The following is a 26,551-nucleotide window of genomic DNA, read 5'->3' as shown; positions in this document are numbered from 1 at the left end:
GCGCGAGGTCGCCGATGACGCTAGTGCAAGCGCCGCCAAGACATTCTAATCTACATTGATGTCATCTCTAGAGAAGACGCACTCTGACGAATCTTGCTTCAAGCCCTCTCATCTCATCGCCTGGCTGAGGGGTGGAAAGCTTGAGTTTGAAACATCCCGATTGTTGTCATTGTTAGGATACCCACTGTGCTTTTTATATCTTTGCTCTTGGTATTTTCTTGTTGATTCTGCAGTCAGTCCACTATTGATGCTAGATAAACTTGTGCATCGCGCTTTCTTTTGTGTTAGCGTTTGAGCAAAGGTTGCTATTGCCATTGTTACCGCTGCTGCAGTTGTTTTTTTTTTTTTCCTTTCTTTTTTTTCCTCTTTGTTATCTTTGCTTTCGTCTTTTCATCTTCATTTATGCTACTGGTTTGGCCCTGCTTCCAAGAGTTTGAACTCAACTCTTTCCACAACGGTTTGCTGCCGGCCACTTCATGACATTCTTCAAAATGTGGACGCCTCGCAGTCTTGGATTTGGCGATTCAAAGGGCCAGGAGGACCAAGGAATCTCAGTATCTACCTTCCTTGCTTCGCTGGCAACTGGCGCTGTCGTTTTTGCCCTCGAATCCCTCTTGTTCTTGGTCTTGAAAGGAAATCTTCGCAGAATATAGTAGGTATTCCGGTTTCCTGGCCATGGAAGAGCTTACTAACCATGTTACTTTCAGTCAACCTCGCACATATCTCGTGCCAGATCGCGAACGAACTAAACCACCACCCCCTGGCTTATTCGGTTGGGTCTTTTCTGTATTTCAGACCTCCAACTCAGAATTCATCCAAAAATGCGGCTTGGATGCTTATTTCTTCCTACGATATCTCCGCATGCTTTTGAAAATTTTCCTTCCACTCGGTCTAGTTATTCTGCCAATCTTGATTCCCATGAACAAGATAGGAGGAAAGGACAATAATGTCATCAGTCACAACAATGACACAACATGGAACATAACTGGTTTAGATCAACTTGCCTGGAGCAATATCACGCCCAACCATACTGACCGATACTGGGCACATTTGGTGTTGGCCGTATTGTCCATTATTTATATCTGTGCAGTATTTTTCGATGAGCTGCGTGGATATATAAGGCTGCGGCAGGCGTACCTTACCTCGCCTCAACACAGACTAAGAGCCTCTGCTACAACTGTCCTTGTTACTGCAATTCCTAAGGGGTGGTTGACGGTAGAGGCACTAACTAACTTATACGATGTATTTCCCGGGGGGATTCGAAATATTTGGATTAACCGACAGCTGGATGAGCTGAACGAGAAAGTCAAGCTAAGAGATAAGCTTGCTCTAGCATTGGAGGCCGCAGAAACTGAGTTGATCATGAAGTGCAAAAAGTCCCAATTGAAAAAGGCTAAAGCGGAGGCCAAAAAGGCAGGAAAGAAATCCAAAAATGAAAGCAAGAAACAACAGGAGACAACGGACAAAAAGGCTGCTGAGCTAGCAATGCAGGCTGGTATCAGCTCGGGTGATCCTCATCAGATTGCTCATAATGTACACGAAGCTTTAAACATGGACCGCCAAAGTCTCAATCCGGAACCGCAACATCATAAGAGGAAGTTTTTTGTTGGTGGCGGTATCAACAATGCTTTCAGCCACGGGACTAGCGCACTGGGTAAAACCTTCGCGGGAGGCTTTAGAAATGTCAAGGAGGAGCTGGAGAGAACCCCTGGTTTGGCTGATGACGAGCAGGTTTCTATTTCCAGCAAAGAAGATAACAAGAGGGAAAATGATTCCCTGGATATGTCTACTCGCCCTAGCCTCGATAGTAATAAGGGCTCTTTCAAAGGTGACTCGCAATCACAGCAAAAACCAACCAACCAACATGCTAGCGAAGAACAGAACTCGCGCCGCCCTGGCTGGAGGAGGAAGTCATCATCCATCTCTCACCTAAGCCGTCGAAGTGACAAAGCTCTACCACAAGGCGATGAAATACCATTGACTAGGATTGAGTCTACAGAGCAACAGAATAACCAAGAATTTAACGACGTCGACGATGGTGATGTTTTGCGCAAAGCGAAAGAAGGCACGAAAGAAAGTGAGAAAAGAAGTCAAGAATATCCTCTCGCTTACAACGAAAACTATAAAAATGAGTGCGGAGAACCACTCTGGAAAATGTATATCCGACAAAAGGATCGCGAGACAATGCGCCTCCCTATTTTTGGGTTCAGTTGGATGCCATCTTTACCTCTAATCGGCAAAAAGGTCGATACTATTGATTACTGCCGGAAAGAAGTGGCACGGCTTAACGTAGAAATTGAAATCGATCAACAGCACCCGGAGAAATTCCCCTTGATGAATTCGGCTTTTATCCAATTCAACCATCAGGTAGCAGCACATATGGCTTGTCAAGCCGTCAGTCACCACATTCCAAAGCAAATGGCTCCACGGGTGGTTGAGATCTCACCAGACGATGTTATCTGGGACAACATGTCCATTAAATGGTGGGAACGATATCTACGTACCGGTGGTATATTCATTGTTGTCTGTGGCATGGTTGCCGGCTGGGCTATTCCAGTTGCCTTCACTGGAGTCCTATCTCAGCTCTCGTACCTAGAAGGGAAATTCTCATGGCTTGCGTGGTTGTCTAAGTTGCCACACTGGCTATTTTCAGCAGTGCAGGGTGTCCTGCCCCCGTTATTCTTGTCTCTATTAATGGTGCTGCTTCCGTTGATTCTCCGTTTCCTTTCCCAGACCCAGGGTCTGCAGACAGGCATGTCTGTGGAATTGATGGTTTCCAATTACTATTTTGCATTTCTCTTTGTTCAGCTATTTCTTGTCGTGACTATTTCATCCAGTTTCTCCACGCTGGTTGATTCAGTCACGGATGTAACGGGCTGGCCTGAACTTCTCGCCGACAACATTCCCAAATCCAGCAACTACTTTTTCTCCTACATGATCCTTCGCGCCATGTCTGTCAGTGCTGGTGCACTAGCCCAAGTCTGGAACTTGATTAAATGGTTTATCCTTGGACCGATGTTTGACAACACTGCAAGAAATAAGTGGTCGCGAACTACCAATCTACACCGAATGAAATGGGGAAGTTTCTTCCCTGTATATACCGTTCTCGCATGCATCGGTAAGTATTGTGCATCTCATTGCGTTGTTGATATAAAGATTCGAGGGCTAAAAGACATTACTAGGTTTCATTTATATAGTCATCGCTCCGCTTATTGTAGTCTTTGTTATTGCTACCTTTGCTCTCTTTTGGTTTGTGTATCGCTATAATACGCTCTACGTCACGAAATTCCGCTTCGACACTGGTGGACTCCTATTTCCTAAAGCTATCAACCAGCTTTTCACGGGGCTTTATGTTATGGAGCTGTGCTTGATTGGCCTTTTCTTCCTTGTACGAGACGAGCACGACGCAGTGGCATGTCAGGGACAAGCAATCATCATGATCGTTGTTTTGATTCTCACTCTTGGCTATCAATACCTATTGAACGAGGCATTTTCCCCGCTCATTCGCTACTTGCCAATCACGCTAGAGGACGATGCTGTCCGTAGAGACGAGGAATTTGCGAGAGCTCAACAAATCCGACACGGCTGGCATATTGATGACGACGGCGGTGACACGAGTGAGCAACCCGAACATGAGGAAGGCCACAGTTACGCAGATAAAAAGGAGATTGAACTGCAAAACATCGGCCAGGAAGAAGGAGAAGAGAGAAACAAAGACAAATTTTTGAATGTAATTGGTGGACTAGGCAAGCGAGCTGCGGCAAGGCCAGGCTCTTGGGCAGATCGTTCACGAACACGGCGCTCCAAATACTTCGGCACGAATTCCGGCTACGACGTACCGAGCATTCAAAAATTGCGGCAGCAACTGGCGTACAAAGCTGAAGACGAAGAAACAAGAGGAACTGGATCTAACGGGATGGGGAGGTCTTTATTCGCCGGTATTCATGATGAATTAGAGGATCTCACCCCCGATGAACGCGACCAACTTGTCCAACGGGCATTCCAGCACGACGCTCTGAGAGCAAAGCGTCCTGTCATATGGATCCCCCGCGATGATCTTGGAGTCAGTGATGACGAGATCTACTGCACCCAGCGATTCAGCAAACATGTATGGATCAGTAACGAATATCAAGCGCTGGATGGGAAATGTCGGACCATTTTTAGTCGCAGTCCGCCTGACTTTTCGGAGGTTGACTTGATTCAACTGTGAAAGTATCGTCGTTTTCCCTTATTTTTTTTGTGTTATACATTCTTTTGCTTTATTAATCATGTTGTTACTGTCGCGTACCTTTAGCGAGTTGGGTTGGCATTCTGAAGGTCTAGCGTTCCTTTTCGCGTGAAGCGTTCATGCCAATGATATACAATAATAATGATATTGAGAAACGCTGCTCTAACTGTAAGGCCTAACATTCCCAAGATGATATCCATGGGTGTAGACCGTAAAATGGGATTTGCAGCCTAACGTATGTATAGTGCTATGAGTGATATTTTGGGTGAAATATGCTCTAATCCATGTACTTGCAAATCGGCAAGCGATAATTATCTACAACCCAATACCGACGTCGCACACCAGACCATTCTCCTTCCAGAGGCGGCACAGGGATATCCTCCCAGCTGACATCAAACCCAGCCTCGAAGACATCCATCTCCACCACTTTCTGATAGACATCGTAGCTAATCTGCCTGTCTGCACCCATCCCATTGAAGAAGCTCCACAGGCCATCCGTATCCAGCAAGCCAATGACTTGTTCCGACAAAAACTCACGAAAATCAGCATACGACTCGGCGAATGTATCGTAGTAAATTGCATCAAACATTTCGCCTTGTTCCACAAGCTTGGGGAGAATGTCTTGCCATCGCCCTTCGTGAATTACGACGCCCGGTTTTTCGTGCCATCCTTTCTGCTTCATTGTCGCTACCACCTCTGCATGCGCTTCGACGATGTGGTGCACGCTAGGAGACTGCTCTTGGAAAAACCCGTCTACTATGCCCATGCCATGTCCGATATTGAGTACCCGCAGCCCTTGGCTAGGTAGCAGTTTGCGCGCTGTTTTGGACATAATCTCTGTTTCCCATGCCATCATGACCCCGTTTTGGTCGTCATCAAGCAGTCGGTCATCCTGGAAAGTCAGATTTGAATGGAGGTATCTGACGTTTGAGACATTGGGTTCGGGGTCTTGTTCCTGTGTTGTAGTGGTGGTGGTGGGGATGGTAGATTCATGTGTTTCTTCACCAGTTGCGAGGTCCCCTTGCTGCTCTGCAACTATATTGGCATCATCTTCAACATCTACCTCTTCCTCGTCGTCATCTCCAAGTATTTCATAGCCCTCAAGTCGATTAAGAAGTAACTCCGCGCGCACACCAGCATCAACCATAAGATCATATAACTCAGTCAACCCAAGCCTTCTCGCCATACACCCCGGAGTCTCATCATTATTATCCAGATCATTCCAAATTGCGCCTTCCTGCAGCAAGAACTTAACCGTCTCCCGTCCCGACATCAATTCCTCTGACTGTCCCTCATCTCCATCACGATGTCCATTCACCACGCCATTTGCCTGCTCTGCCTCATCTTGATCCGGCTCGCAAGCAGCAATGGCTGCGTGCAAGGGCGAATATCCCGTTTCCGTATCTTTAACATTCGCCGGGTTTTCTGCTCCGCTGTTGTTTGATCGGATTAGCTGTCGCAGTTTGGGTATGTTGTGCTGAGAGGCTGCGAGGAGGACCTCTTGGACGTCGAGATCGACGTCTATTTCGGCGTGGGGGTCTGTCATTTTTAGATTTCGAGACTTGGGAAGCAAGGAAATCACGTATTCAGGACGCTTGGGTATGGAATAAATGCTCTGTGGTATAATCAGAATTAACTTGGTGCTTCATTGCGGGGGAACATTGAAATTATTTTCTCTCCTTATCCTTATCGATAACCGATAGCCGATAAGTTCCTGCTACAGACAAACTATTGCTTCAAATTTAGTTATTTATTCGTTTGGTTAATAAACATCCCTATGGATTATGATAAATTCAGGATGACACAGGACGGATAAGTACAAATCACTGGTGCATCGATTGGCATATTTACTTCCAAGGTTATCAATTGTAATGAGACAATGACATGCATAGTATAAGAAACAAACGTGCTCGAAGACCTCATAATAAATCGACAAATCATGTGTTGAGTTTGTTGAGTTACAAGTCCTAGATGATAGGAACGTTGAATATTCGAACCATGCATCGACGATGGAAAAGGATAAAATGGCATTAAAGCACTGTTGTTCACTATTTATACACGATGTGATGATGCACATGCGACATGGAAAAGATTTTGGAAACAGAAGAAGGGAGGTTCCAGTAAGAGAGATGTAATAATTATGACAAAATTTTCAAGTATTCATTTCCAAGGCTTGTTTTTCTTTTCTATTTTTCGACCTCGCTGCCAGCGTTGACGTTCAAGCCCAAGCCTTGAGTATCAAGGTAGAGCTTGTTCTTACCACCGGATTCCTGAAGAATCTGGGCAATATTCCGTGCGTTCTCAATTTTTCGCAGTTCAACGTAACTCTTGCTCTTCTTGATGGCGTCACCGATAAGTTCTGCAGAGCGGGCCTCACCCTGGGCTCGGACGATGGTAGCTTGCTTCTCTTGACGGGCCTTGTCGACAAGGAAAGCTGCCCTTTGGGCTTCTTGTTGAGCAACCTGCTTGGCTTCGACAGCAGCCGTAAATTCGGGAGAGAATGCAAGATGCTAGTAACGCAGGATTAGATACGGACACGGCAATTCTTCCATCAAGGTTTGAAACCTACAGTTAAGGAGACATCATCCAATGTGATATTAAAGCGGGCTGCTCTCCGGGCCAAATTTTCACGGACAAGACGTGCCACGTTCTCTCGCTGTGTGATCAATTGACTGGCGTTGAACTGGGCAACGACACTCTTCAAGACCTCGTTGACAATAGATGGCAGAACTCGCTCATCAAAGTCCTTGCCAAGTGTTCGGTAGATTTGGGGCAAAGCCTCAACACGTGGTCGCGACAAAACACGACATGTGATGTTGACCATTTGCAAGTCCTTCGTTCCGGTCAAGGACGCAACATTCCTTGGTTTTGCACGAACATCATAAACAACGGGTGTTTCGATCCATGGGATTTGAATGTGCGTTCCTATAGTAAAGCATTTGATATAAGTATATAATGCACCCAAAATATTCTAAATTGTATTCAAACCTACCTTCGTTGTAGATCTCTTTCTTCACACCGGATATCCTCGAATACTTGATAGCTCGGTGACCACCATCGACTGTTTCGCAAAACACCATCAGCATCTTGATCGGACTAATTCATATCTCAAAATTCTTGCCAATTCCGTATCTTACCGTTAAAGAGAGATGCCGACACCGCATATCCGCCAGCTACCAGCAGAGCAATCGCAGCAGCTGAGCCTCCAAAAGGCGCACCTCCTCCAAACCGGAAACCACCGCCGCCGCCACCAGCTCTAGCTCGTTGCTGGAGAATGACCTGCAGCCTCTCCCATTGTTCCCGCGGGCTTCCTGCCATATTTTGTGATGCGTTGAGTGGGTATGGATGAAAGACAGAATTGAAGTTGAAGAGCTTCCGCTGACAGAGCAACGATATCGAAAGTCGCAAACTGGTCTAGCTGGATTGGGCTTAGCTGGGCGGAACAACGGGGCATAAACGCAGTTCCTCCCGCAGCTTTAAGGCGACGAGTATTGACGGTCACATCGACTTCTCACTCGATTCAATTCTTACGATAGCAAGCTGTGCTGTAGCAGCTCGGTCCGAATACTCAATATGGCTCCAGGAACCGGGAAGAGTGTCTTCCTGGGAAACATTCCCTACAGTACGCTTACCCATACGTCCTTTGCAATGAACATGTCCATACTAAAATCCTCCTAGATCTTACAGAAGAACAAGTGAAAGACATCCTAAGCACGGCGGGCACAGTCACCAAGTTCCGGCTTATGATGAACCCAGAGACTGGCAAGCCCAAGGGTTACGGATTTGCCGACTTTGCAGACGCCGATGCTGCAGCTTCCGCGGTGCGAAATTTAAACGATTATGAGATTATGGGAAGGAAGATCCGCGTTGACTGGCCACATAACAATGAAAAAGATTCGATACCTGAGGACTACTCAGACGCCCAGATCGGGGGATACCAACAACAGCCACCTCCGCAACAAAATCCAAGCTCTCTTCCGCCGCTGCCTCCAGGAGTAGAAGTTCCTCCACACCTCGATTGTCCGAATGCCATTTCCCAAACACTGTCCCAGATCCCGCCAAATCAACTCCTGGATGTCCTCTCTCAAATGAAGTCTCTAGCCGTGGCAGACCCTGCACGAGCAACAGAACTCCTCAGAACAGCGCCTCAACTCGCATACGCAATCTTCCAAGCTCTACTTCTCATGAATCTTGTCGATTATACCACACTTGGCACAGTTGTTGAGCAGGCTTCACAAGCAGCGGCAGCTGCAGCTGCCCCGGCAACGTATCAACCATATGCTGCTGCTGTTCCGGCGCAAGTGTCAACGCCCCCCGTTCACAGCACACCATTTGCACCTCCCCCGGTCGCAGCCATGGCTCAACAACCGCCCGCTGCAGCACCCCAACAGGTCCCTGGCCAAGAAGAGCTATTGCAACAGGTATTGAATATGCCACAAGCACAGATTGACGCTCTACCGCCTCTCGAGCGAAGCCAAATCATGATGCTGCGGCAGCAATTGCTGCAAAGCGGTATGCGATGATTCTATCTTTATGCTTAAACTTTCAATTGTCCTTCTGGAGGAAAAACAAAAAATAGATAAGATGGCTTATCTGCTTTGCATGGATAATATATGCGGACTTGGATGGCGAATGGCGCAAGAATATCTGGTTAAAGTTAACTACCTTCAGTTAAGAATTTGTTCTTTTGAGACTCTGCTGTACTTATAGAAATATCAATACCCCCACTGTCTTTGGCAGATTTGTGATACAGGATGCAGACATTTCTAGAAGCTTTTCCAATTTTCTGTGTCTAACTCAGTTATGTAGCTTGGTTAGGAAATGAAAGCTTTCGACTTGTCAATCTTTAACTCATCTTCGTAAAAGGACGTGCGACACTAAATTGCTCTGCAGCACGCCACTTCATGTCAATGAGTGCTCAGTGAGCATCATAGAGCCCAAAATTGGAGCCACTGGGGTTACTCGCCCAGCACCCTGAGTCACCAAATGATCATAGCGCAAGTGAGGTCTAGGCCATTTTCCTCCAACTATCCCATTTCATATACAAAAGCCATCTGTGGATATCAGGTCCATAGTTCCCTGGTACAGATACTATAAACAGACACCTTGGAAACATATCTCCGCCAATGTTTTCACTATGATGATGTGTTATGATTGGCTCGCCTGCTAATCTCGGTTGAGATTCATTACTGACCTTATTAAGCTCGGCTACTTAATTGTCTGGTATTCTCTGCAACTCATTCAGCACGTCTGTAAAGACAGTCAGACAGGACGAGCTGATGATGCCGCAGATGACTTCAATAGCCACTTTCATTGTACAAAAATATTGAGCGAACGTGACTATTTCGCAGCAGGTATAATGACTTTATAAACCCTTGCCTACTGTATTGAATATTGAACCTCAATCATACAAGCCTGTATTGGGGGCTCGACTGAACTCATATATGCAGACTGCCTTCTACAAGACCCCAGGCCTATGAAAACCAAATAACTCAGAATCGTTGGAGGCAACAGACGTAGGCGTATTCGGACAAGTACCACTCGGCTGTTCCGGATACGTTATTACATAGTTCTCGATCTTAGAAATGTTGTCTCCAACAGCATCCTTCTGATTCTCCGCACATGTGCCACTCAGGGCCCAAAGGTAGCATGTTGGGGCCGGAGCTGGTGGCAGAGTATCTGTATGTGTGGACGTTAATGTGCCATTAGTTGAATAGTCGGGGGGTGATATCTACTGTACCTGTCTCTACATCTTTGCTGTTCATGGCGCGCCGGATGACCTCCAGTGCCGCCTCTGGTTGATACGAGGGAATCATGTGGCCGGACTGGTAGATGCAGCTGAATGAGAAGTTTCCATGCTGACGAACTTGGCCCCAAATATCCGAGTCATGGGTAATATTTGCGTACCCAGCTGCTTGAAATGCGACAGAGGATTCGTATCGGATGCTGACTCGCTCTACTCCGGCCCAGTTGCAGTCAAAATCCCGATCTCCGTACAATAATGCCACTTGGACATTGTGCTCGAGGAGATAGGCAATGTCTCCGATAGAGCCCAAGGGATCTCGTCGCGAGTAGTCACTCGTAAGGTTGAATGCTTTTCCGACATTGTTCGAGAGCAAGGTGAAGTTAACGGGGACCCCTAGAGCCTGTTGGACTCTAGGCTCGGCCAAATAGCCCATGAAATAAATAGTTGGCGGGAAATGGACCCAGGTTGCAGTGGCCGACGTCGTAGAAGCCTTACTTGCTGGTGAAGATATATGGCGCCTCGACTTCTGCTTGGCAATTGGTGCTTGTATTGTAGCAAACCTCATTGACCAATGTAACATTCCCATACATATCTGGGTCGAGATCTGCGGCAAGCTGAAGACAGTTGTCTATCTGGTCTATACAGCCCTTGGGTCTCTCGAAAGCTTCGATTGCGTCAGTCCATTGGTCTCTATTAATCGCAGTAACTCCAAAGTTGTTTGGGTTATAGGCGTAATCTGGGTCAGCTGTTTCCTGTGTGCGCAGATCGATGCACCCATTGATGACCCCCAAGGTGTCAAAATTTATCTGTGTAAAGGTGTCACTGGAATTGACAATCTTCTCATTCTGCTGATGGAAGTATGCAGCGAAGCCAGGTCCATAGCGACCGCCATATGACTCCGTCCATAAGCCGACTCGGTCATTCTCAGACTTGTCCTTATAGATGTCAAACTCTTGGGGCCAAACTTGGGCAAAGTTCCAGAGATGCCGCGCAGCGTTGGCGGTGGTGTTTGCAGTGGACAGGAGCGTTTGACTCCCAAACGTTCCTGTCTTGTTTAACGGACCCTCGACGTCAAAATGAGGGATGATATTTCCATTCACCAGGTCCAGCGTTCCGTTGGTCGATATACAGCATGTTTCCATCCTTTTGTCCAGGCGTATTCGTTGCGACTTGTGAAGCTGGAGTCGTTATTCACAGTACAGGGGGCATCAAACATGGAAGATCCTCCGGGGCCCCGTTGGAGCCATAGTGACAACGGCGAAGTCTTGGGGTCCGCCTGGGACTCGAAGTACCAGAAGAAAAGGTGCACGGGATAGTCTTGAATTGCATCCTTCATCGTATTTTTCCGAAAGTTAATATACCCTGCATACGAATCCGAGCCAGAGTCACAGATGACATCCTACCGGTGCGTACGTTAGGCTAATTCTTTAAGGCTTGCTGTCCAGGGAGTGTTTTCCTTACCTGCACCTTCTTGTAAGTGAGTGACGACCGGAAGCACTTTAGAAACGATCTCCCGTAGTCCCGTTGGGATGGGAGGGTATTGATCAAATGCCAGCCCTGTATAGAGCGCTGCAACTATAATTGTCGGTATGGTCATTTTCGAGTGTGAAGCAGGTCAGGAGTAGTGAGGATTGTGTCCAGCGGAGATGCTAGTCTACTGGCATGAAAAGACGAGGTTTTATATGGTGTAAATGATTGAAAGAAAGAAACAGTAATGACGCAGAAATGTGTCCCTTGCTTCATGATCATTGCCAAAGAGGAGTAACCAGAGCTACAGTCACATCTGACGAGGATACAATCTTTCTTTTTTCATTTCCCAGCCGAACGTCCGAGAGGTCCTCGGCTAATTACCTACCGTTGTTAGAAGAGAATGTTTAAACAGCGTCTCACCTATGACTTGCACCTGTATTGAACAACAAGTTACGGAAATGCATCGATCTACCGCTTACCATGTTGCATGTGGTAAACAGCATCAAAGCAAACATGTAACGTCTAACGATGGCTTACAGCATCTGTATATCAATCCATGTCTGTACATTTTTTTTAAAAGCCTCATTTCCATAACGTTCCCGTTGCACTAAACGCCCAAACCAATAAGCAAGACACGAAGTCCAGTAATGAGCAGGTCAAAAACGGTGGTTTTTTTATATTGCGTAAAATCCAGCCGATGTTGATGCTTGCAACCATAGATGTCTGCAGGAAATCAAGTACACCACAATCTTTCACGCTTGTCACATCCTAATTGTTCTTGCTGCTGCCAAAGGAAGATATAGTTTCATCCAGTGGTTAGCCTGAGTATGTGCGCCGGGAATGCTCGTGCTACATTGTTATATGATCTACCACAACGAGCAATGGCTTGGGATGACAGAGATGTTTGCATATCCAGTCAGAACCTTAAAACATTCTAGAATCGATGTGTCACGTCAGATGTAGTCTAACGTCAACCGTCTTCGGATTTTTGACCATCTTCGCACGGGGGTGAACCGGAAAGGGAGAATGTGCCAACAGAGTGGCAGCACCTCCTATCCACTCGTCCTGCGTGCTTTTCTCTTTTCCTCGCATTGGGCTTAATAGCAAGACAATGTTCTGTTACATGCAGAATTTCAGCATATCCGTCTGTCAAAAGGGGGTGTGACTTGTATGCACGCGGTATGCGAGCATCGATAGAATGTTCTTTGGCATAGTTACCATCAGCCAGCATAGATACCAGGATGAAGAAGCCAGTTGTTTCTTTCTGTTTTGCCACACCGTCCCAATCTCCATCGTCCATTCAGATTGGGTTCAAATCCGAGGCGTCTGCCAATTATCTTCATGGGAAAGTTCACCTCTATCCGCTCTCCAACGGGTGATATGGCATCTACAGGCCCAAACCCATCACCTCCATGGAGCAGTGAGTCTTTTATCAAACAATGTCAACATTTCGACCAAGGTTTAACCCCCTTACTGAAATTGGATTTCCAGATGTATACGATCCCGAGGTATCCAAAGGTGTCATCAACTCGCAGCCCATCCTGCATCTGTCTTTCCCCGCCGTGGAGGATGAGGTATTCCCACTGTTGCTTACTTCGCCGGCAAGTTTTTCAGATACAAGCAGAACCCCGAGACAATTTACGTCCATGGCCATCGTCAGGAACCAATCAAATCTCGTCTCGAAGAAGTCGGCTCGTTACCGGTCACCATCGCCGCTAGCAAGATCCATAGCTACGTGCTTGGATACTCCGGTTTTGCCACTGGCTATACCTGGGTAAGCACTGTGGTAAATGGAGTTGCGCATCCATTCCCTGTGTCAAACGAGTTTAAAGAAGAAAGGCTGGCAGTCATGGATTATATTCTTGATTCCCTCATCCCAGACCGATCGACGAACATTCGTGATCTCGGGAACGATGTGGATCATGTTTCCATCGTCAGAATTGATGTGAATGAAACAGAATCCCACACGCACAGTATCCCCGCAGCTTTGGTATTCGAAATGAAGAAGGATGTCAGCGATCAGACAGTTCGTGAGAACTATTGGGAAGGGGCGGTTCCAACTTGGCAGGCATTTGGTGATCCAATCGCTGGCGAGCATAACCGAGTCAGAGAGGCTCCGGACTATTTGACCAAGTTCATTGAAGATCAAAATGCGGAAAACAAAAAGAATGCTGAAAATGCGGCTAGTGCGCCATGGCCTTACGATCCTATCGGATCTTGATTCATCATCTAGATACAATAGAGCTAGTTGTCGGGGCCTGGCGCGTTCCAAACGCATATGTACCTAGGCTCCAAGAGTTCCAAACTTCTGTCCCATATCAAACTTGTGATTTGGCCCCTCCGCGTACTTGAAGTTGGCCTTCTGTTCAAAAAGTAATACCACATCTGACCCGCCGAATAGGAAGTAGCCAAATTCATGACCCTTCTTCAGCTTTTCGCCCACTTCGACTGTCATGTTTACCGAAGATATCTGGCACATGCCGGTGGGGATGGCAGCCACATAGCCATACTCCTCGGTTTGAAGGACAAGGACGCCCCGAGTCTGGCACCATTGATACCCCGGATCATCAGGAGCATCAATTCCCTTAAAGTCATCTGGTCTACCATATGGTCGTCGAATGGGGACTACCTTCTTCCCGTCTCCCTTGACTTCGAGATAAACCTGGGCCTGGATTACATTTGAAACCACCACGGTCCCAGAAACTGGGGTATGAAAGCGGTGATAGTCGAATGGCGCGAGGAAGGAATGTATCAATACGCCATTATCAAAGGTACCATCTGGTAGTCCGGTGGAGGCTACAAGATCTTTGATAGGCCATCGAATCCCTTTAAGGTTGATATCCTCAAGATACACAGTACCGTCCTCAATCGCTTTATATCCTCCGTATCTGCAGTCAGCTGGGCTCACAACGATGGTATCGTCCTCTTCCCCTGCGATAGGCCTCTTGTTAGGCTTCAGCTGGCGGGAAAAGAAATCGTTAAATGTCTTCCATCCGTCTTCTGGTTGTTCGTAGTCGTCCAATCTATAGCTGCTATCCCCTGTAACGGCTTCGAAGGTGCCCAGTGTCTGGTCATTGATTGAGTTTGGACTACTCAGAAAACTGCCTTGAAGTTGAGCAAATTTTACAAGCCATTGAGAAATGGGCGTGAGCTCATCACGCGGGAGTCTCGCGTTTTCAGGCAGCAGCTTAGTTTGGTAGTCCCGTACGCTAGGCTGCTCAAAAACGAAATACATAAGGCACATCCTCGTATAGGGCTCACGGCCCTCTGCATTCTCATATGGTACCCAGAAGACAAAATCACACAAGAACTTGTAGAAGCCGTCCAACGAGATGATTCCATAGGCATCCATCTGGTCAAGGGCCCCCGTCGTTGGATCGCGGGCAGTTCTAATGGCCTCTTTGAAATCGTCTTCTCCGCCTTGAGTAGAGCGAATGATTTCTCTAAGTTTATTGACGATTTCGAGAAAGTTTTCGGCCATTTCGCCCATGCTGAAACTGATATATAGGCCAGTCTACCAACTTGGCAATGTTAATAGTGTTTTGAAAGGAAAATGTAGATAATTTCGCGAGCTTTGGAGTGATATGTACTCTGTATTGGTTCGGGCGTGCAGTAATGGGCACTGACAAGTAGCATGAACGTCTCTTAGATAAGTAGAAACGCATCTTTGACGCAGTTATTGAAAAGTGAATGATGCATACAATTTCGTCATGGCATACGCGCAAATACTACATATGTAAGTAAGAAAACCTGAAAACGATACAATATTCCCGTGTCATGATGGCATGACTTAAGCGGATATGAAATACCTAATCTTGTAGGGCGGATGTTTTCCCGAGGCTGTCATGCTGCTTGCATATCCAATTTCAATTAGGACAAAAATCTGCGACTCTACTATCCTTCCAATGTTTTTTCCGTTCCAGATTTCACCGTGGCCGCATTCCACTTATGGGCAATACAATCATCGGCTGGTTTCGTGCGAAGCAAAGGGAAAGAGACCAAATACACAGATTATCGTTCGTCAAGATTCCATTACCCTTGGCAACCATAGTAGACATGAAACAGTTCTTTCCTAAAAGGCCGTCCACCTTATTGCTGCTGCAAGAGTAGATACATGGACTAGGGTGTGTTTTATTGCACAAGAGTCAAGAGTGAAATATCCATGACGATTGTATGTCCCTGGCACCAATATGCATTATATTTTTTCTGAAGCTCCAGGCTCTAGAGGACGTCATTTTCTCATATAACACTTCTTGCCTTACGCAACAGTTGCGGATATGAAAGCGGAAGCAGTCTCATTTCCGGCAGTGTGAACATCGGTAAGCCACTTGGATGTGAAGATAGTAGCAATCGTGTTGATTTTCCGTATCCAGCCTTTTCTAACTATAACAGACACCTTCACTAGAATAAGGGGAGAGGCGAATCACCTGTTCGTAGTGGGAGACGAGCAATGTTGCACGCCAGACCAACACCCAACTGTATGACAGTTTCCCGCAAAGGCGCCCACTGTCACAAGTGTCATTCATGACAGCTCCACCTTTCGCTCAACCAACAGTTACAACACATGGTGCATACAGGAATAACCTAAACTATAAATGTCCGTAACAATTTAGACCACGCTAGGGCGTTCTTCTCGGGAGCTAAGTGGGTCCATGCAGGTGATCTCAGATTTATGCCCCACAGCAATGACCGAGGACATACGGAGTATGGTAGAATATTGTGTTTCTGTTAGGCATTTCGTCAAATTCAATACTCCTATAGTCGCTCTTGACGCATGAGTAATATCTTCTCAGAGCCTATAGTTCATGACGGCGAACAGGCTCAGTCAAGCTCTCAACCACCAAAGTATTCTGAAAATTAATTGCCTCTTCAGACGGTACTTGATTCTAAAGATGTTCTGAAGGAGATGGAATCGCAATCGGCCCCGTACTTACAGAACGTCCCCGAGTGCCAGAGCTGAGATGAATTTAATAAGCATTACTTTTTCAAAGCATTCTGGCTACGCTCGCGAGACCGTTCTTTCTTAACGCTTTGTCAAAACCTTGTTAGGAAAGACTATTTGCTGTCTGGCTTATTAAACTGCTCTTGATCATCTCCAAAAGCTGGTGATGATGAATGTTTATAATATTTACAACAGCCATTTCAGGTAATAATAGATATAACTTTCTAGGAAAGGAACTGGATTTGAATTAGCTAACAAGTATATGAATACAATGAGATAGAATCTACCGGTTAGCTCAAAGAATGGCTTAGTGCAAGAAATTGGACTATCTTCTGCAAAAGGTGTTAACTCCTAATTAACTTACACTGATCAGTACCTAAATAATAAGTTCAGCATTGGTTATTACTCCTCATATGATATCAAGTAGAAATAGCAAGGCATGATAAGGAAAACACAGATGGCCACCCATTTCATTCACCTACTTATCTAGATAAAAGTGCATAGTTTATATGTAACTAGATGTATTAACTTTAACATAGAGACATAATATAATATATATGACTCTTCTTTGACTTTACTACTAGATTATAAAACAAACCTCAATTGTATATCAGCATGAAAAACTATAGTGCATGGCAGTGCAGACAGTTTAAAGAACAACCATATCCTTCACGCCACCAAAAAAAGCTCCAAAAGGATGAAAGGGATCTTACAATGTTTATATATACACATTCACTTTAACGATTAATATCAGTCACGCAGGTAATATTTGTAATCTCAGGCAAACAGACCCGCATGGCCTCTATTATTGACCGGAAGATTCCATGAATTTTCTTCTTTCTTCCAGATTTTTCTTATGAGATATATCCAAGTCTGCACATTTTGGCTGAACCCCCCTTTTTTCTTCCTTTTCAAAGCATCAAGATATCAATTTTAAGAATGTGTTGATACTTGAGTGAAGCTATTTCCTCTCCTTTTATGTTTGTACCAAACGGATTCGTACTGAAGGTTTGAGGCGAAGGAACAAGCATCATGCCTCATTTCAGAACGTGGACGCAAGCACCTAAGCGGAGAAGAGAGGAGATGTTAGACTGTGATCAAGAGTTAGAAAGCATTTCTGTCTCCTCATGTGCCTCTAATTCTGCAAGCGATGTCGAGCAGCGAGATGAAGAAAATCAAACCAAGACGGCGGAGGGCAAAACACCACATTCTCCTTCAACACGAACACCAAAACCAAGCAACCGCAACGACAACAACAATAGCGACAGCACAAAGCTCCCTCAATGCAGAAAAGTACGCAAAAAGCAGAAGACAATGGATCCCCCAATACCAGAGAGCGAGTACACAGAGATCCAGTACGTGAATCAAGTAAAACAGAAGTATTCACCCAAGAACGGTCTGGCTGGTGACTTGCCGCCTATTCATGATCTCGATAAGATTTTCGAGAACATCACTTTGAACGCTGTGCGCGACGTTCGATTTAAGAGATTCGTCGACTCTCTCAATGGGCGCAAGCTGCGTGTTGCCACGGTCTGCTCGGGGACAGAAAGTCCTATTCTAGCTCTGGAGATGGTTATTTCACGTATGTTTTCTGTAAAGCTCAAGCAAGTCAATATGTCTGTTTATCAGTGATTCAGTGACGCTAATTCGTCTCCAGAATTGAAGAAACTGGGCTTCGAGTCCTTCGAATTCAAACACCTTTTCAGTGCAGAGATTGTCGAATATAAACAAGCATATATTGAGAGAAACTTCCATCCCCCTCTGCTCTTCAGAGATGCTATTGAGCTCCACAAAAAGACAGCGTGCGTTCCTTAACCCTTAATCCCTTCCAGATGCACAATGATATTACAACAATATTTAACTTACTCTTGAATGTAGACACACTGCATACGGAGCAGAGCGCGAAGTACCAACAAGACTAGATCTCCTCGTCGCTGGATTCCCATGCGTGGATTACTCTAATCTGAACAACTGGCGCAAGGAATTCGGCGAGCGTGGAGAATCCGACGATACCCTCAGAGCGCTTGTGGCATATTGCGAGATCCATCGGCCCAGAATAGCCATCCTTGAAAATATCAGCAATGCACCTTGGAGCTATATTGGATCTGCATTCGAGAAAGTTGGATACCATTTCCGCAGCGTGAAGGTAGACACGAAAGATTTCTATCTACCACAGACACGCGAACGCGGTTATGCCATCTGCATTGAGAGGGCTAGTGCTACAAACGGAGAAAGACTGCTTGATGAATGGGTCTCTATATTTTTGAGTTTCCAGCGTCGAGCAAGTTCGCCTTTTACAGAATTCATTGATCTAGATGACGAAGTCATAGAGCAGCGCAAGCTCGAACGCTTGACCATGTCCGAGCCGAGATCATCCCCTAACTGGTCTCTTTACAAGATCAGACATGCTGATGTTCGTAGAGGAACCACTTTCGGTAATGGGAGGCCTATAACACACTGGGAAGAAGGCGGCAAGTGTCGACCTGCGGCGTGGATGGACCGGCCGTGGTTCTTTTCTCAAGTGGAACGTGTTTGGGATACGATTGATGTCAACCATTTGCGTACATTGATGACTTCTGGTTACGATAACTGTTTCAAAGTGTGAGTAACCCCTATGAAGACATTCTATGATTAGCTAATTTTGTCCCTTTGTAGCCGCTGCATTGATATCTCTCAAGGCGTCGACAGAGACATGGACACTAGGCCCTTGGGTATCATGGGATGCATAACGCCCTCAGGCATTTTGTACTCTACAGCTCGCGGTGGTCAAATCCAAGGGCGCGAGTTGTTGGCCATGCAAGGAATGCCATTAAGCCGGCTATCTTTAACCCGAGAGAATCAAGCCCAAATGCAAGATCTAGCAGGCAATGCAATGAGTACTACCGTTGTCGGCCCAGCAATACTAGCAGCCCTTATGACTTCATATTCCTTGTTGGAAGCAGAGCCCGAAGAAACAGGTGCCCTCGAGAACGAAGAACTGACGGAAGAACGTATGCCTGCCCCATCTTTGATGGACTCTTATCTATTAAGTTCGAGAAGCATGATGCCGCTTATTAAGCCTACTGTCGATTGGCTAGTTAAGCTCAAGATACTTGCTGGGTTGACAGTGAGTCTGTGCAGTTGTGAGGGCCCCTATGGTATAGGACGGTATGGCCTTTATCGATGTATGGATTGCAATTTCACGGCTTGTGCTGCCTGCAAAGTCAATCCCGTCCACACCTACAAGCCCATCCCTGTATCACAGCTCAGAATTCGTCAGGATCCAAAGAGGTTTCGAGAATTGCTTCTATGGAGCCTTCCATCAACAATACAGCCCCCAGAGCTCCCATTACACATTTACGGAGCAATGTCTGGTCAGTACTCGTCATCGGAGGAGACGAAGGAGATATGGGAACTGTTCCTCAAAACCGTTGATGTAGTGCGTCTGGATATACTCATGTACAAGTCTATCAAGAGAACTCAGAGATGGAAAGTCGTGTACGAGGGTTCCAATTCTATCCTTCACCTAACGATCGGTCCTCGAGGGATGCACTGGGATTTGTTTGCAAAAGCACCATTCAATGAGCCAGCCAGAAGCCATTTCAGAGAGATTCTTCGTCACCCGATTGCGAGAATGAAAGTTAATGAAAATGGGCCGTCAATTCTAGAGGGAGAATGGCAAATTTGTAAGCTCTTATCAAAAAAAGAGAAAACAATCAGTCTCAAAGGTACTGGAGACTTGCTAGCATCCTATGAAAATATTTGTGGCCTTCCAGGTGCATATCGAGAGCAGTGGGTTTGGGGCAGTATTATCGTCACAGGTGATGATAGAGCTATTGAAGGCCTCTCTTTGGACATTCGTGGCAAGTATGAGCGGATCCATAACTGCGGAGGGGCATTGCAGTCACTGCATCGCCGTGTTCCCAAAGCAGATGAGCCAGCTTTATTCTTTTTCTTAGATCCAAGGAGACTAGGTCCCTCCCAGCTCGATTCATGGGTATTCTCCACGGATCCGCGGCGCAAAACTGATGACACCCCGAGAGATATAATTCTGCAATTAGATAGTAAATGGGACTACCAGAAGCTGCGATCATCAGAGGCTTCTTCTGTACTCGCTTCTCATCGACAATGGATCGACATTGGGACCATGTCGTTGATCAACTATGACTCGCAGATGGGAATTGTTAGTCGCATACCCACCTCGCACATTACGCTTCAGATCAACGGCCATGGTTGTTATGGCTGCTACCTCCCCCTTTTGTCAGTAACAACTAACATTATCCCAAACATGAGCGTACCGTGGGAGCAGGGCCCATGGCGAGCTGTAGAAATCGGCAATTTCGAAGAGATGAACAAGTTCGCTTGGATATGGGCCAAGTTTATGACCTGGTCTCCATGCACGAGTTGGAGAACTGCCAAAGCTGAATTCGAGATCTGCGAACGTTGCTCCCCCAAAATGCCTAGGATGGCATGGACAGTTATCAAAGGAAGAGAGCGTCCCATTGAAGATCCAGTGGATGCAGCGAGATATGAGCGTGACTACAAATTGAGGCCGCCACCGTTCCGCATTTTCACGAAGATAGAAAACGCGGTAAATGAAGAATATACAGAAACTGGTCATGTATGTCTTGCCGTGAACTTCAAGACGATGTTCCATCGAGCCTGTGGGACAATAGCACACCGTTGCGATGCTAGTGCCTCGGTTGACTTTTACTGGCGAGTCTCTAGTAACGACGACACAGATATCCCTCGCCCGGCAAGCTACCGCATATTGAACAACAATGGTGAGCCCAAGGCAGAGAGACCTCCCCGTTTCAAAATCCCATTAAGATCAGATCAGCGACGGTCCCTTCAGTGGGCGTTGACACGTGAATCGGATGACATGAAAACTTTTCCAGAGGAAGAAGTCGAAGAGGCCGTCTTAGGACCCCTTAATTGGCGAGCAGAAGCAAAAGTCGTTTTGCATCGTAAGATTAGGGGTGGAATACTAGCGGACCATGTCGGCTTCGGCAAAACAGCTGTGGTTCTAGGGCTCATAGACTGTCAGCACGAAAAGGATATTCTGGAAGCAGGGGAGCCATGTGGAAATGCAATAGCACTGAAGGCAACGTGCATTGTCGTTCCTGACATCTTGTTTGATCAGTGGCAAGGCGAGATCTCACGGTTCCTGGGGGAGACGTACACTGTCCTTGATATTGCGAATATTGTCAAGTTGGCAGCAACCTCAATTGAGACATTTCAATCAGCAGACATTGTTCTTGTTTCATGGGCAGTTTTCACAGGTGCATTATATTTCAACAAGCTGGAAGAAACAGCGGGAGGACCATCCCCTCCGAAAGCGAACAGTAACGTACGCATGTTTGAAGCCTGGTTTGACGATGTAATCGGATCGATCGAAAACCAAGTTGATTCATTACAGCAAGGCGGCCCGGAAGCATTCCTAGAAGCTATTCAACGTAAGCGAAAGTCCGTCTGGGGTACTGATGCCTACAACCGCTACTTACCGTCAAGGAGGCTCAGAGGGAAGAAGAATGCAGTAATGGCTGGAGACTCTGAAAACATTTCTTCATTGAATCAAGCAGCCGACTCTGTAGTTGGTTCTTCTCGTCAATCGTTGCCAGGGGCAAAGAATGACACCAAAGGTACTACGCCCAAAATCAACAAAACGAGCAACATATCGAACCAAGAAACGTCCCTCGACAGGTCAAGTTCTGACGTTCCCTCAAACAAAAAGACGTCAATAGGAGATGTTAAGGGAACTGTTCTACATATGTATCGTTTCCAGAGGCTCGTCATTGATGAATTCACGTACTTGAATCAGGACCGTCATGCGCTATTGGCATCCCTCAAAGCACGTTCACGGTGGATAATGTCTGGAACGCCTCCCATCAAAGGCTTTGCGGCTGCAGAGAAGATGGCGCGGCTTTTAAATGTATATCTCGGAAAGGCCAGTGATGATGATTACGAGAAAAGCAAATACAAACGGTCAGGTAAGCTATCACCAGAGAAATCCGTGTTTGTTTCGTTTCTCACGGATATAGAATCCGAGAATTTTCACTTCTTCGGAGACGTTGCAAGCAGAGGTTGGCATTTCCGCCGTAATGGGCTTGCACAGCACTTCATTGATGTGTTTATGCGTCAGGTAAGTGAGACTAGTTCCAGCCCAGGCCATCATCTAACGGGAGGAGCAGAATACCCCCGAAATTCCGCCGATACAATGGAAGGTTCATTATAATCCTGTCATTTTGTCTGCCGTGGAAAGGATTCTCTATCTCGAACTGAAACTGTTTTTCGAATCATACAATCCGCAAACAAAAGGCGAAAAGAAGGAAAAGTATTTGTATGATCAGCGTGGCAGAGTCAGTGAGATTGTCGATACATGTAACACTCCAGAGCAAAGTCTGGTCAAGCGTTCCTCATACTATGATATGTTGCCTCGATGGAGTTCGGCGACTGAGAGTATTGACACAGTGCTGAAACTTATTAGGCACAGACGCGAAGAGATGAACAGGGTCATTGGAGAAATAAGGATACAGTTAAAAGCTGTATCCTGGTTGTTTCATCAGCTTGAACAGAATGATCCTCGTTTCGACGCTCTCAAAGCCAGTCTTAAGTCAAACGACTACGGCGACAGCAACGTCTCTGATATGGTTCAGAAACTACTCAGCGAGGCCATTGAGTCATATGACAAAGACCACTGGAAAGAATTTTGGCAAAACGGCCGCTCTGCCGATAACTCCATGTCTATTACCAGGTTCGATGGGCATCAGATGGACCAAAATGAAGACAGAAGTGACGAGGAGGAAGAGCAGCAAGAAGATGCAAATGGCGAATATGTCCCACAATCAAGACAAGAGAAAGCTACACCTCAGAAAAAGAAAGACGGGTTGAAGCCTCTGCCAAACAGCAAATCCGAAAAAGAAAAAGAACTTCGAGAATGGACAAACAAGGTCCGAGTGAACATCCTTGCCGTGGTGGAACGAACGCGGGCGCTCAGGTTCGTAGAGTCAGGCCACTTTTTCGAAAACCCCAGAACTGTACCTCATTGCCAGAGCTGCGGTCAGAAAGGCCAACAACGATCCTCAAAGAATCTTAGTGTCCTGGGCAAGTGCGGCCATATCGTCTGTGCATCATGCCTCGAAGACGTACTCAGCGACAATAAATGCACTGCTCATGATTGTCGAGCAGCTGTAGACGAACAATATGTCATTCCTGGTCGTTATTTCTCCATGTGCCAGCCCATCGACAGGCCAACTCCGCTGGGTGGGTCAAAGATCGAAGCATTAATTAGGCTCTTAAAAGACAAAAAAGCAATCCCCAGCGAAGACCAGGTCATTCTCTTCTTGCAGTTTGCGGATCTCGAGGGACCAGTCACGGCAGCCTTTGAGAGACACAACATTTCCTATGCTTCGGTAGGGATGAGTGGTGGACGCGGCAGGAGCAAGATGAAAGCATTTGCCGGGCACGACAAGCAGGTTGCCATTCTTCAACTGGGGACCGAAAACGCTGCAGGACTGTAAGCACCACCCACTCTTTCATACTCATACTTCTCGCTGACATCTCTATGCGACTAGAAACCTCCAGAATGCCAACCATGTCATCTTTTTTGGGCCTTTCGCAGCCAAGAACCATTATGAGTACCAGAGCGCCATCACACAATCCAGCGGCCGTGTCATTCGGTTTGGGCAGAAGAAAGAGGTTCATATTTGGCATCTTGTGGCGCTGAACACGCTGGAAGTTGGCATACTGCAGGGGCAAGATGGGCGTACTCTGGTCAGACACGTAGACGGAGAGTTCGAGCTGGTCCTCGACGATGAAATCAGAGCGGATGATGCCAAAGGGTTTGAGTTTCCGGCTTTCGATTGGAAGTAGAAGGAGAGTTGCGCTCTTTCCCAATTCGGTCTTCCACTCCCTACGGAAAGCGCGACTGTTCGATTTGTGTTTAGTAAGCAAGCTCTAAGAATGTAAAAAATTATTGGAATTTTAGATTCGTGAAATCAAAGGAATATGTGTGTGTGTGATATGCATGGCTCAAATTCTCCTGTGAAATAAGGCCACAAAACATGAAGACAGTGTACTGTACAGTTTGAAATGGATAATCTCAATTACCGTCTCATGAGCTTTTCACCGGCAAAGAAATCGCAATCCCAGCTCTAATAGAAGAGAATCCAGTAACTTCCAAAATAAACGACAAAGGAAGACGGAAAAGAACGTCTTTCCCGCTTACAACTCTCCATCTTTCCTCATGAACTGCTCAGGATCCCATGTAACCTCCTTCAGATTTGTCAAGCCAGCACTGTTTTCGCATGTGTCTCTTCCACTGAGAGGGCCGGGGGCAGGGACCTTGGCTGTGGCACTGCCAGCAGATTCCTTCAAGGCAGTCAGGAGTTGGACCACAGACTCGGGAGTCAAGTCCTCGTAATAATCGTCGTTAATCTGGACCATTGGAGCGTTGACACAAGCACCGAGGCATTCGACCTCGATGTAAGTGAAGAGGCCGTCCTCTGTTGTATGTCCGGGAGTAATGCCGAGGTGCTTGTTAATCGCCTCGACAATCTTGTCGCTTCCGCATCCGCCGAGTTGGCAAGGTGTCTGATGCACGGAAAAAGCGAAACCAGTGAGCCCGGATTTTACATGCAAAGTTTAAGTGTTAATGTAGACTCACCGTTGTGCAGACTTGCACAAAGTACTTGCCCACAGGCTCTCTGTTGTACATGGTGTAAAAGGTCGCGACTTCGTATACTCGCATGGGGGGCATTTCTAGTAGACGAGCAACCTCATTCATGACGCTGATGCTGGTAAAGCCATGCTGGCGCTGGCCGAGATCCAGAATTGGCATGACTGCGGCCTTCTTGTACTGTGGGGGGTAGCGTTTGAGGATTTCATCGATGATTTTCAGGTTCTCCGTGCTGAACTTGAAAGGGATAGACGGGTTATTGTCAGGTTTGTTGCGGTGCTAACGGCCGTACAAATATGTAGTCAGCATATAAATCAATGACATTTATTGAAACAGAGGAACAAGGTGGTGCCGGAAAAAGGACGGTGGTCGTGACGGAGGGCCATTTCTTACCACAGCGAGCGCATCGCTAAGCACTGGCGCGCCCACAGAGAATGACCGCCATTGAGGGCGGGAAATCTGTCGAACGGCTTGTCGGGAGGAACGCACGAGGGCGGGAAACAGTTTAGAAGCCATTGCTGGCGTCAATGTTGTCTGGATGGGGATCGCGAGGTTGTCGAGAGAGGTCGATGAAGTTCCTCCGGGCGGAATCAGACAAGAACGTCGATGGAAGGGAAGCTGGCCGAACCAATCACAGCCCTCAATATGTCAGCAGCCAATCACCGGCAGCGATTGGTTATGCCAGGCCAGCATAGAAACATTTTTTATATGCTCACAACAATGCGAGGATTGTGTATTACCATAGTGTGAGGCTCATTGCTTGTTCTGCTGTTCTTTTTATATGATATAAAAAAAATTAGATTGGATCTGAATCTTAATACGAAGAGTCCGTCACACATCTTCCAACTTATAAACCTCATACGCTGGCTCTTCATAAGGATGAGCCTTGACAAGAGCCTTGACCGCGTCAAGCATGGTCTGTCTTCCCACGCACAGAATCTCAACCTTCATCTCGTCCACGAACTCCAGTGCCCCCACGGCGCCAATGTTGGGATTCGCGCCGTCTCCCGGCAAGAACTGTCCTGTTCCAGGTGTCTGAAAGCAAGTCTTCGAGTATTTCCCACCAGGAAACGTCCCTGCACCGGTGGCGAAGACGGCTTCTTTGCACGTTTCGAGTTGCGGGTGAGGCACGAAGAATATCAGCTTGAAGCGGTCCGTCACGACAGCTGTGGACATTGTTGCGCTGAGGCCAGCGGGCCAATATGCGTGCGATCGAAAGCAGCGACGGGATAAATTCAACGGTACGCGCGTGTGCGCGCTAAACATCAGTAGTTTTTATTTGCAACGAAGATATTCAGTAACTCCTGCACTTTGTCAATTCATAACGAGATTGTTTCGTTTGTTGCGAGGATGAACGTCGACCATGTCAACTGCTGACTAATATCCGGCACCACCAGAAGGCAGTGATGATTATTACGAGCAACTCTCCTCCTCAGACATAATGCTTGCGGTAAGGTATAGGAGTATACATAAAGCCTTAGTGACAACCTGATGCGATAGTTACCAGGC

General features: G+C 46.6%; 10 protein-coding genes across 10 annotated transcripts; 4 read left to right on the top strand and 6 right to left on the bottom strand.

Annotated features, from left to right (window-relative positions):
* Window positions 1-491: 491 nt before the first annotated feature.
* On the top strand, window positions 492-4,210 carry UA08_09062 (hypothetical protein; the record flags this gene model as incomplete). Its single annotated transcript, XM_020263954.1, has 3 exons — window positions 492-652; window positions 708-3,118; window positions 3,198-4,210. 3 exons carry the CDS (start codon window positions 492-494, stop codon window positions 4,208-4,210), a joined length of 3,585 nt encoding a protein of 1,194 aa, XP_020115736.1.
* Window positions 4,211-4,505: 295 nt separating this feature from the next.
* On the bottom strand, window positions 4,506-5,774 carry UA08_09061 (Protein arginine N-methyltransferase 2; the record flags this gene model as incomplete). Its single annotated transcript, XM_020263953.1, has 1 exon — window positions 4,506-5,774. One exon carries the CDS (start codon window positions 5,772-5,774, stop codon window positions 4,506-4,508), a length of 1,269 nt encoding a protein of 422 aa, XP_020115737.1.
* Window positions 5,775-6,414: 640 nt separating this feature from the next.
* On the bottom strand, window positions 6,415-7,546 carry UA08_09060 (Prohibitin-2; the record flags this gene model as incomplete). The annotated part of the gene is made up of 4 exons (XM_020263952.1): window positions 6,415-6,738; window positions 6,798-7,153; window positions 7,221-7,289; window positions 7,366-7,546. The coding sequence occupies 4 exons, from the start codon at window positions 7,544-7,546 to the stop codon at window positions 6,415-6,417; spliced, it is 930 nt and encodes a 309-aa protein (XP_020115734.1).
* A 255-nt stretch (window positions 7,547-7,801) lies between these two features.
* On the top strand, window positions 7,802-8,751 carry UA08_09059 (hypothetical protein; the record flags this gene model as incomplete). The annotated part of the gene is made up of 2 exons (XM_020263951.1): window positions 7,802-7,850; window positions 7,907-8,751. 2 exons carry the CDS (start codon window positions 7,802-7,804, stop codon window positions 8,749-8,751), a joined length of 894 nt encoding a protein of 297 aa, XP_020115735.1.
* A 935-nt stretch (window positions 8,752-9,686) lies between these two features.
* UA08_09058 (hypothetical protein) lies at window positions 9,687-11,116 on the bottom strand (the record flags this gene model as incomplete). The annotated part of the gene is made up of 3 exons (XM_020263950.1): window positions 9,687-9,907; window positions 9,969-10,384; window positions 10,470-11,116. 3 exons carry the CDS (start codon window positions 11,114-11,116, stop codon window positions 9,687-9,689), a joined length of 1,284 nt encoding a protein of 427 aa, XP_020115821.1.
* Window positions 11,117-12,785: 1,669 nt separating this feature from the next.
* Window positions 12,786-13,665, top strand: UA08_09057 (hypothetical protein; the record flags this gene model as incomplete). The annotated part of the gene is made up of 3 exons (XM_020263949.1): window positions 12,786-12,864; window positions 12,936-13,018; window positions 13,051-13,665. 3 exons carry the CDS (start codon window positions 12,786-12,788, stop codon window positions 13,663-13,665), a joined length of 777 nt encoding a protein of 258 aa, XP_020115820.1.
* Window positions 13,666-13,728: 63 nt separating this feature from the next.
* Window positions 13,729-14,934, bottom strand: UA08_09056 (hypothetical protein; the record flags this gene model as incomplete). Its single annotated transcript, XM_020263948.1, has 1 exon — window positions 13,729-14,934. One exon carries the CDS (start codon window positions 14,932-14,934, stop codon window positions 13,729-13,731), a length of 1,206 nt encoding a protein of 401 aa, XP_020115827.1.
* A 2,484-nt stretch (window positions 14,935-17,418) lies between these two features.
* On the top strand, window positions 17,419-24,237 carry UA08_09055 (hypothetical protein; the record flags this gene model as incomplete). The annotated part of the gene is made up of 9 exons (XM_020264118.1): window positions 17,419-17,968; window positions 18,044-18,188; window positions 18,265-18,987; window positions 19,042-19,376; window positions 19,464-20,051; window positions 20,142-22,507; window positions 22,557-23,628; window positions 23,677-23,881; window positions 23,940-24,237. The coding sequence occupies 9 exons, from the start codon at window positions 17,419-17,421 to the stop codon at window positions 24,235-24,237; spliced, it is 6,282 nt and encodes a 2,093-aa protein (XP_020115826.1).
* Window positions 24,238-24,588: 351 nt separating this feature from the next.
* On the bottom strand, window positions 24,589-25,558 carry UA08_09054 (NADH-ubiquinone oxidoreductase subunit, mitochondrial; the record flags this gene model as incomplete). Its single annotated transcript, XM_020264117.1, has 3 exons — window positions 24,589-24,957; window positions 25,031-25,321; window positions 25,436-25,558. The coding sequence occupies 3 exons, from the start codon at window positions 25,556-25,558 to the stop codon at window positions 24,589-24,591; spliced, it is 783 nt and encodes a 260-aa protein (XP_020115829.1).
* A 315-nt stretch (window positions 25,559-25,873) lies between these two features.
* On the bottom strand, window positions 25,874-26,218 carry UA08_09053 (hypothetical protein; the record flags this gene model as incomplete). The annotated part of the gene is made up of 1 exon (XM_020264116.1): window positions 25,874-26,218. One exon carries the CDS (start codon window positions 26,216-26,218, stop codon window positions 25,874-25,876), a length of 345 nt encoding a protein of 114 aa, XP_020115828.1.
* Between the last annotated feature and the right edge of the window lie 333 nt (window positions 26,219-26,551).

The sequence above is a fragment of the Talaromyces atroroseus genome, assembly GCF_001907595.1.
Source record: "Talaromyces atroroseus strain IBT 11181 chromosome Unknown scaffold_17, whole genome shotgun sequence".
Classification (NCBI taxonomy): Eukaryota; Fungi; Ascomycota; class Eurotiomycetes; order Eurotiales; family Trichocomaceae; genus Talaromyces; species Talaromyces atroroseus.
This window is presented reverse-complemented; position numbering and strand designations above follow the sequence as displayed.